The 10,259-nt window shown below is 48.8% G+C and overlaps 3 protein-coding genes across 3 annotated transcripts; 2 read left to right on the top strand and 1 right to left on the bottom strand.

The window, feature by feature from the left end:
* Positions 1–1,420: 1,420 nt before the first annotated feature.
* Positions 1,421–3,704, top strand: EDB91DRAFT_1294064 (general amidase; the record flags this gene model as incomplete). The annotated part of the gene is made up of 10 exons (XM_041324891.1): positions 1,421–1,684; positions 1,741–1,900; positions 1,954–2,066; positions 2,118–2,260; positions 2,310–2,478; positions 2,507–2,684; positions 2,733–2,779; positions 2,835–3,136; positions 3,192–3,334; positions 3,397–3,704. 10 exons carry the CDS (start codon positions 1,421–1,423, stop codon positions 3,516–3,518), a joined length of 1,641 nt encoding a protein of 546 aa, XP_041175473.1. The 3' UTR covers positions 3,519–3,704.
* Positions 3,705–3,819: 115 nt separating this feature from the next.
* On the bottom strand, positions 3,820–5,449 carry EDB91DRAFT_534627 (uncharacterized protein). The gene is made up of 2 exons (XM_041327627.1): positions 5,403–5,449; positions 3,820–5,349 (listed from the first exon to the last, which is right to left on the bottom strand). The coding sequence occupies exon 2, from the start codon at positions 5,313–5,315 to the stop codon at positions 4,104–4,106; it is 1,212 nt and encodes a 403-aa protein (XP_041175472.1). The 5' UTR covers positions 5,316–5,349; positions 5,403–5,449; the 3' UTR covers positions 3,820–4,103.
* Positions 5,450–7,156: 1,707 nt separating this feature from the next.
* On the top strand, positions 7,157–7,922 carry EDB91DRAFT_1294058 (uncharacterized protein; the record flags this gene model as incomplete). The annotated part of the gene is made up of 1 exon (XM_041324890.1): positions 7,157–7,922. One exon carries the CDS (start codon positions 7,157–7,159, stop codon positions 7,832–7,834), a length of 678 nt encoding a protein of 225 aa, XP_041175471.1. The 3' UTR covers positions 7,835–7,922.
* Between the last annotated feature and the right edge of the window lie 2,337 nt (positions 7,923–10,259).

Here is a 10,259-nt window from a genome sequence, read left to right as displayed (position 1 = left end):
GATATATGTTTGCATATTGTAGTGATAGTTATTTCAGATGAGCCGTAGAGATGTTGGAGACTAGTCGAGCAACAGATAACGTGGTGACGGGAGTATATCAAAGGGGGTAACTTTCATTCGGACGAAATCCTTCCGACTTGTGCGTGGCTGATAGTATCAGTGTGATTCCAAACGGCATTGTGATGAGAAGGGCGCGGGTATGATGAGGTATTTGAGAAGCCGTAAGACACTCATCAGATCAATTATACAACCGTTGATGAGGTGGTGAAAAATCAGACCATTTATACCCAACCATCCTTTCCAACACCTATTGCATCGAAGCTTTTGCCACTGTGTGTGCGTCTCTCTTGTAGCACAGGAACTGCGTCTAGATTGATGAGCTTCTCGGATGGCGGTGGTGAACCTTCCACCCAACCCTTCCAACCCTTCTTCACAGCAATTCTCTTCTTTCGTGGTGGTGGGGAAGACATATAGTGATTCAAGGTCTCAGATCCGGGGTAGTCATCCGCGAGAGTGCGGGGGCACTTTGATGATGTACGGGATGTGGCAGAAGAAATTGATGGACCGGGTGTGGGGAGGATGCCATCGGGGGCGGTGTCACGGATACAGAGCGCTGCATAGTGGCAATGTGTATAGTGGGTCGGTTACTTGTCCTGCGGGCACGCCAGAAAGAGGAGGGCTGTATGACTGTAGCACTGATTGACTAGCTAGCAATGGGAGGCACAGGTGGAGGTGTAGTGGCACTAGTGTTCCGTGAAAAACTCCCGAGTGTTACACCGAAGTATAATGCAGGCAAACAATCAACAATAATTAGTAAGTCGCACACTACCCTACTACGTACGACTCTATCGCCTCTTTAAGTCGAACATACGCGGTCACATTGCCACTTGAGGGCGCGTGACGAAGCTATATCCTTGGACAGACAGAGTCAGAGTATAAATTGTGTGAGTAATCCTGAAACCTTTCCTGCTCTTCCGAGTTCACATACAACCTTGAAAGTTGAGTGTTGTATATCAAATACCACTGGCACCTCTTAGTCGACTTGATACATGCGCGCCGCGACGCGACGGACGTATGTCACTGAAATGAATGACTTTCTGATCATGATTCCTGTGTTTTGGCCCTGTTGATTCGAGCTTTCAACTGACAGTTTCTATTAGGCCAGAAGGAGTCAACTATCAGAACCCCACACGTATTTGGTTCCCCATGTATCGTTGTATCCGCATGACCAAAATCCATTCCTTTCATGCACTCATCTGACTCTCAGCTTGCATTATCAGCACGCTTTTGGTAGCCTTATCGCGTTTTAATATTAGTCGCGGACGCCTTTATCTGTCCATTCGCCTTATCTTCTGTGGAGCCTTCTTTTAAGTCTGAGTATTGTTGTTATTCACTCGTTTAATACTATCCACAGACCAACATGCCACATTGGACTGCTCTAGTCGAAGAGAAGAGGCAGAGGCAGCTAAACTCCATTCCGCAGGAGTGGCTTGTGACACCGCCTCCAGACTCTATTCTGGATGTGACTGATTTTCCAGAGACGACTGGCCTTCTGAATGCAGAGGAAATTGAAATCACCAACACTTCGGTGGATGTTTTGTTGGAGAAACTCGCATCTGCAGAATGGACAGCTGTAGACGTGACCACCGCGTTCTCCAAGAGGGCCATTGTTGCTCATCAGCTTGTAAGTCCAAATTGCGAGGCATTTACTTGATGAGATTGTATTGATCGGTCAACAAGGTCAATTGTTTGACGGAAATTTTTGTTGATAGTGCATTGGCTCGAGCGGCTGAACTTGATGATCACTTGAAGAAGACAGGGAAAGTCGTCGGTCCCCTTCACGGGCTGCCAATCTCTCTAAAGGACCAACTATGTATCAAGGGACTAGAGACCACTATGGGTAAGTAACGATCCCGGCGTAGACCTAACACACTGTGATTCACTAGGTCTTAGGTTATGTCTCGTGGATTGGGCAGTACGCAGATAAAAACGCAGTGCTGGTCGACGTTCTGATCGAGTGCGGTGCAGTGCCATTCGTCCGCACTAATATTCCGCAGACGCTCATGGTGAGCGCACCCTCAAGTTGGGTGCTACTCGTGTGCTAGAAGCATCTTCAGTTTCCAGAAACCTTCAATAATGTCTTCGGCCGGACGACCAACCCATACAACCGCTCTCTGACCTCGGGTGGGTCGTCGGGGGGAGAGGGTGCATTGGTTGCCCTCAGAGGAAGCCCGTTGGGAGTCGGTTCTGATATCGGAGGGTATGAAACGAATTTGGACGTATCATTCCTTCTGACGGCTTCTTGACAGCTCTGTTCGTATTCCCGCTGCGTTTTGCGGCTTATACGGTCTGAGACCATCATACGGGCGTGTACCGTACTGTGGTGCTCGCAACTCCCTTGAAGGCCAAGACTCGGTCCTCTCTGTGTTCGGTCCCATGACAAACAGCATCAGCGGGGTCAAAATCTTCATGAAAGCGGTCATTGATGCTAAACCATGGCTCAAAGACCCTCTTGCAGTTCGGAAGAAGTGGGACGAAGACGAGTACAATCTCGCTGGACCATGGGTCTGGAAAGGATTTGTGCTTTGCCATCATGTGGGACGATGGCGTCGTTGTTCCCCACCCACCTATCAGGAGGTCTCTGGAAATCACCAAAGCGGCTCTCCAGAAGGCGGGCCACAAAGGTTTTTCCCGTCTATCCCCTCTGCTGAATGGTGCTCATGTATTGGTAGTTGTTGACTGGAAACCCATCAAGCACAAATTGCTTGGAGATGCCACGGTAAGCAGAAGTGTCTTTCACTATGCCTGTCCATTGACCTAATAGCACTGTGCAGCGGGACATCTGGAATGCAGGTTCTGCCGAGGATTACATGATCACGACCTCTGTCACAGGGGAGCCAATAATTGCCACAATGGAGCTGGATGACGTGGATCCCGCGGTAGCATCCTTCCGTCCGCAGAAGGCCGGTATCACCGCATACCAGCTCTGGCAAGTGCAGAAACTGCGTCAAAATGTCCGAAAAGAATATCTAGACCACTGGGAAGCAACTGCGTCAGAGACTGGGACAGGACGGCCTGTCGATGCTATCATCTGTCCGGCCGCACCGTTTGCGGCGCCTCCTCACGGGAAGAACAGGTCAGTGTCTTGGTAATTGCGATGTGTTGAACTGTCAATGAGAAACAATGTGCAGGTACGCCAATTACACCACCGTTTGGAATGCGCTCGACTATCCCGCTGCAATTTTCCCTGTGACGACTGTTGACTCAATTCTCGATGGGAAGGAGCCTCGTCGTGGTTTCTATGACGACCTCGATAAACACATTCACGAAATGTGTGAGTAGTGCAAGCACTAAACAACCTCCCAGTGGTTTTCTGATGCCCAATCATCCATCCAGATGACCCGGAGAAATTCAAGAACGCTCCTGTTTGTTTGCAACTTGTTGGTCGGACTCTGGAGGAAGAGGCGGTCATAAAAATGACAGAAGTTGTTGATGCGGCGCTGGCAGCCGCCAAATAGGTTCAAGGCACACGTACCGAGACACGGAGCGGTTACGAACAACCACAGACTGGTCCAATTCATTCGACAAAGCTACACATAACTTCGCTCCTAAAGTGGTTGTGCCTCTTTTCCGAAAACATCTGCCACCGCATCCATACCACTTCGACGGCATATACTTGTACAGCTACAGCTCTGACTGCTGCTCTGAAGTTTGTGTGAGCGTGAGCCTTACTTTGCATGACATCCAGGGTTCAACCCCTTGACTCACTCGGTACTTCTTGTGATATGATGTGAGGGGGATGACTCAAGATACGCGTGATTCTGTTTTCTGAGTTTATTAATATGACCGAAGTTTCACTGAGGCCAATCTGCGCGCGCCTTGCTTCTGTGTCGAACAGTCGAACAGATCTAGTGCCATAAGTATGAGTACCTCGACCTACCGACCTATATCAACTACTCCTTCGCCTTTTCTTGTACTCCCATACGAAGTCCCTCACGTTTCCCTCAAACCACGCCTTCTCCTTGCGCGACAGAAATTGTCCCCCATACACACGAAGCACTGTGAGGGGACGTACACTTTGGAATCCCATGCTATCCAGCTCCTCAGTCGGTCTTCGCCAAGTTCTCCTGCCCCGTGGCCCCCCTCCGGCTGTTGATCATTGCCTTCAATATTGTCAACGGCACATCCATCACGAAATTTCCCTTGGCTACGAGCTTGAGCGTGGTGACACGGGGCCACAGGGAACAACTCTGGTGCTTGAAAGGTGCACCAAGGAGATGCAAGATGACCTTGATGCACGAGGAGTGGCTGTTCGTGATGGTCACTGTACCACCATCCCACGTGCGGGTGTTAAAAAACCTCCACATGCCTTTGCCGGCACACCAATCTAACTCGAGTGAATTCGAAGAGGGTAACAATCTGTGATAAAGTTCATGGATAGAATTGCATCGGTGAAGAGCAATGGTCTGGCAATTGTCATCAATCACGTCCAAAGCGTCGATGCATGCGCGCAGGATCACTTTCTCTGCCCCGAATTTGATGCCAACTTCCTTCATGGAAATGATGCTAGGTAATTGCAGGTTGTTGAGAGTGAGGCAAGGTATTCGCCGTGGTACTGCATTCAATGCCCGAGAAAGTGCCACTGCTTGCGATCCACTGATCGGATGGTGACCAGATCCGTCGAATGAAATGGTCATGAACTCAATATGTGTTAGGCTGTTCTTCAACCACTGGTGGTCGAAGTTGTCAACTACATCCTCGTTGATATCGAGGATCCTGAGGGCGGGACAGTCGAGTTTGAACTGCGATAGCGGGATGAGGAAATACTTGAGACAACTTGAATCTGTTAATCGTAAACACTCAAGCCGGGGAGCATGTCCTGTTAGCATGTCGAACTGGCGCCGGTCGAATGCCCCGTAAAAGTCAAGTATTCTAAGGCTCCTGAGTCGTTGAACATGCGGTGCAATGCAGGATAAGATAGAAGAGATTCCGAAATACGGGCCGCGCTGGTTGATTATGGTCAAATTGAGTGGATGATTCCCCGTCCTCTCCAGCTGCGAGCGCATCCACTGGACCTCCACCTGGGGCGACACGTAAAAGATCCGAGTCCACAACTCAGATGTAGAAGACACGATGTCTCGCCAGCGTCTACATACCAATGCCATGGTATGAGGGAATGGCAGGCCTCCTGCCAGCACGCGGTGCCTGGCTTGAGGAGTTATCATCATATCTTCTTCCACGATGACTTCCAGTGCAGCCTTGAGGATGCTGCAGACCATCTCTGTATGAAGCGAATCAAGGTAGCACTGTAGCATTTTCCTGTTTTGTGCTATTGATCCTTATAAGCGACTGCATGAATCCTAGTAAGATAAATAACCAGAATCGCTGGAAAGTGGACGTACCTTGATTTTAGAACTTCAGACTCACATCAACCTCCCGAAACTTCGACAGACTGAGACTACCGTGACTACGTTAAGGTCACGCTTTTATACCAAATATAGTATGTGTTCGATCACAAAACACAGAGTAACTTTGGAACTTGCAAGCTTGAAGAGCGACAACATCGTTTGATCTTTCCATATATGCTTCTTCCACAAATTATGCAGAGCACACTATCTACGAATCAACGCAAAGCTTGTATTCCTTGGGGGGCTGTAGAGTTTAGGGATGAACATTTGATGCGCGCCCAAATGAAGCCAAATGGTGTGAAATCCGATCAAATAATTTGGCATTGAAATCTTAGTAGATACTCACTTACGTTGGCGAGGCAGCGACCGAGTACCGCGAGGTCGCGTCTAAGGGCTGAGAACTGCAATGAGTGGCAAATGTAAGGGCGAAGATCTGAATGATCTGTAGCGTTATTGAAGACCCACGAGAATTGTTTACAAATTTACAATCTTGTTCCTGCCATTCCAATTGCAATCAGTCAGACTGGAATCATTGGAAAATGTCGCTCTTTAGAACCATATGTGACTAGGCGTTATATATCATCTGTATAAACTCGATGGCTTGTATTCATGCACATCATTCAGCTGGGCAGCAGGTCCAGCAGTCTGTACAAGTTTCGACGGGTATCGACCCATTCATGCAGGTAGATTCTTCAGGGTAGCATACCGACGCGCAGACTCCCTCGCCTTTGGCGTTATTGGTAGGAGCTGCCTTCACGAGGTAGGCGAACTGAATAGGCTTCATGATATCTAGTATGGCTATGCTTCAGCGATGGCCGTCAGCGCTAGGAAACTACCCGCCAACAAAAGTTATGTTTGTGTTGTATTTGCGAAGGTGATATAACAAGTCCAGGAAGAGCTAGAGGTTAATGAGTCAGTGAAATCGATACACTGCTGTACAAGAGGGCTACTCACTGCAAAACGAGGTGTTTGTCTCTGAGGATTTGGGACTCGACCACCCTCGATTTATATTTTTTGCTGTTAGCGCTGCATGATGAAAATCTGCTGATGACAAAATTCATCAGTTGGCCGCCCGCAGCCGAATTCATGTGAGAAGCACAAAGTCCGTGAATTGACGACTCGGGGACTAGAAACAAACCGAGATGAAATCAAATACATACATGCAGAATTCAAGGACAAGTACGCATGACTGTTGCATGATGGCATACTTGAGCCGATGCACGAGGAAATAACCTGTGTTAGCGCATTCCAGTAATGTGCGCCGAGGTGAACGGTTACACTAGCCCCACCTCAGAACATCGTCAGCGGAGGTAGTTTAAATGAAGCAATGCATTCAGCAAGGAAATGAACCGTGCCACCGTGTTTCAGTAACTTGTCCCCATTAAATATGATGGTACAGTTACACCAATGCAGACCTTGGTTGTCTTTGCAAGTAGATCGCTCGGGTCTTGAATGTAGGCCTGGGTCATACTAACCCAGGTTCAGAACGTTTCAGCAAGCGACTAGGAGAAAATGAACTGTGTTACCGCGTTTCAGTAATGTTCGTAGCGGACTGTACGCAACGATCAGGTAACCTTCCCCTGATAATAGAGTAAGTTAGAATCTGTACAACAAGTTGTCTTACCACATTCGGCTCCTTCCTGGGCACGGGCCTACTCCTAACGTCATTCCTCCGCAGCACCTGTCACGGAAGCCAAGTCCCTCACAAGAAGAGGTCTCACTGACCCCGACCACGCCCTGAAAAGTATATGGACAAGGGTGAAGGTGAACGATGGCTTGCTGTTTCAGCTTATGCATTGCTTGAAATTTGGGGAGCATCATATGCAATAAGACTCCAAGCAATCAGCGGCTTCAAGGCCCTACTTGTAAGTTGCAACTCCCACAGACTGCCAGAAACCGCTCTTCGCACGGAAGAAGCTCGAAAAACTCCCAAGCGCCATGCTCGCTCCAGCGCTGGCATCCAAGCCACAGGCCAGATCAGCAATCACAGTTACGGAACGATGCCTATAACCATAATGACCGATCTGAACGTGGGCCGCAGATCCATATGCCAGGAAATAGACTGTATGAGTGAAAAGGAACGATCGGTGGATGGTGAATCCAGGGCTGTGGCGCCAGTATTCCAGACATTGAAGCTAGGTCATGTGCCGTGTCAAATCAGCGTCACCACAAGGAAGATGATGTGGCCCCGTGTCACGGCCCTCAAGCTCGTAGCTGAGGATAATTTCATCATGGATTTGCCATTGACAATACCCAAGGCAATGATCAGCTGCCAGTGGGAGGCTGCGGGGCAGGAGGTCCTGGGGAAGGTCGAGGAGGAGCTGAATAGCATGGGATTCGAAGGCGTGCATCCCATTATGGCGCTTCATGTGCATGGGGTACAACCTTTGCCGCCTGAGGAAAGGTTTGGTTCGAGGCACATGTGAGGGACTTCGTGTGGGACTGAGACGAGGTGAAGGAGTGGTTGACATCCGCGGATTTTTTTCAGTCTCAAACTCAGTACGTGATAAAAACAATTACCTCTAAAACTCGTTCGCTTGTCAAATACAATGCATAAAAACAATCTCACACCGCGTCTGTTCGAATTATGCTCACCTAAAAGAGAAGGGTAATTAGTTCGATAAAGCAGAACCGAATGGATCGATGAAGAAGGCGTTAGCTGTGCATATCCATAAAATTTCAAGTGGAAATGTCGCGGCAAAAATGTATACGCCGCACACAGATGACATGGATCGCCAGCCCTAACACGTTCCGCTCCCGAAGCTGTCCCAGCTCACTCACTTACACATATCAGTGTCAGGAAATCGGAAGACACGCGGCGGAGAAACGCATCCATTTTGACATTGCTCCTACTTGCCCATTCTGCATCTTCAGCTTAATCGACCTTGCTCTTCACATCAGGATGAAAGGCTAGGATCAGACCAGGTTGAAGAGACCTCTCGCCCCATCTTCCTTTCGTGCATACACCGTTAGTCACGCTCAATTGGAAGAAGGGGCGAGTGGTCGGCAAAACCGGCATGGAAAAATAGACAGCTATGAAGTCTGGCGCTAATGGTCCCATCCTCGGGTCAGATCCACACGTAAGCTTGGGTGAGAGTTGAACCTACCTCTGCACCGAAACAATTGCCCAGTTTGTCCATATAGTCTTGTAACCGCAGGTAGAAAAATCGCCTCGCCAGGGTTAAAACAGCAGGGCGGATAGCCGGGATTCGCTAGTTCGAAGTTAACAGTTCCCTTCATGCCTTGCTGTTTCAGCTCACACATCGCAGGGATGCCCTCTCTCTACCCGATGGCTTCAAGGACTAGGTCCTACTTGTAAGTAAGTTGCAGTCATCACAGATCAGTGGCAGAAACCGCTCTTCGGGAACAGAAGAAGCTCCCGAGCACATTGCGTGTCCCAGCGCTGGTATCCCAGCCGCGGGCCAGATCAGCGATGGCAGTCATAAAATACCGATTGGCTGTTCCGAACTGGGCGGCAGACCCATATGCAAGGGTATGGTGGTAAGGAGCATTCGGTGGATGGTGGATATGGAGAGCTTGCAGTGTTCTGCATCTGCGAGACATCCATCAACTTCGATTGGAGAATTTTAAGGAAACTGTGACTTGTGTTATAGCAGTTTCCAACGCCTCCGAATCACATTGAGGGGACTGGTGCGTGAGGTGGCAGGAACCAGGACTTCAGTTGATCACCCGGTCGTACATGCATAAATAGTCAAACCGAGGCTGTGGCGCAGTGAACGTCACTGGCTTGAGTAGGCGCAGAAGAATGAAACGTTCCTTCCAAATGTACTCCAACTGACAGTTGAAGCTGGGCCCTGTGCCATGTCCAATCAGCGTCACCTGCAAGGAATACATGTTCAGTGCTCACCGATAACTTGATGACACAGTTATGGCAGAAACCGACTTCGCAACAACAGTGGGTTCAAGTTGTTCTACGCTGAAGCGGCGTATCAATGCATACGACCTGAATATAATCTGATATGATCACTATTCACATGAGCTCAACTACCGTACGAACAGAATTGAACCGAATCTGGAGCGATACACAACTCCTGCTTGAAATATAGGCTGAGGCGTAGGTAGAGTTCCGATGAAAATGTACATGCGAGAACATGATCTGTACTAGAAGTGCGGATTGCGATCCTTGGGAGCAGTATTTTCCAGGCGGCTAGAGCATCAAGTGAAAATCAGGCATGTTGAATTGGAGAGTCGGACTTGATTGCAAGGGAGTGAATTGGCACCACACTACGCTGTCCATGGATCTGTTCTGCTAGCTGTTTGTATAGCATGAAAAGTGGTCTGGACTCGGACACAGTCGTGGTATTGCGTAATCCAATGTTCACATGTACTTAAACTTACTTTCAGGGGAGTTAGGAGTTAAACTAGGTACTTCTACTAAAAACCTTTGAAAACCTTCACCGGTTCACTGATGTAGTTCGAACTTTTACTCTACAACGCCAGTTACGCTACCACGAGGTATGTCGTGATTCTGACTCTACTAATCACCATCTCACTAACCTTTGAATCACCAGTGACATAAAATGCCACTCAAAACGCGAACCAACCCCGTCGAACTCCTTCGTTCAGAAACAGTATGCGCCATCCTCAAGGTCCTGCTCGAAGACATCATCCAAAACGACATGACAACAACTGCTGAAGCCGAACAGCGCGTTCTAGCAGGTGGCCCTCCATTCCCCCATACAATGGTGAGACGTCGTATCCTCTGCACCCGAGCTCTGGACGCGAGTCTTTTGCGTGATGCCCCTTGAGAGCAGCCTTCGCTCATCGAGTTCTTAATTAGAAAAGGCGGGCGGTTATCCTGTTCATTTGACTATTGTCAACGAGCACGAT

This window comes from Suillus paluster (assembly GCF_016628075.1).
Source record: "Suillus paluster strain FC165 chromosome Unknown EDB91scaffold_40, whole genome shotgun sequence".
Classification (NCBI taxonomy): domain Eukaryota; kingdom Fungi; phylum Basidiomycota; class Agaricomycetes; order Boletales; family Suillaceae; genus Suillus; species Suillus paluster.
The sequence above is the reverse complement of the archived record's forward strand: the minus strand, read 5'-3'. Positions and strand labels throughout refer to the sequence as shown.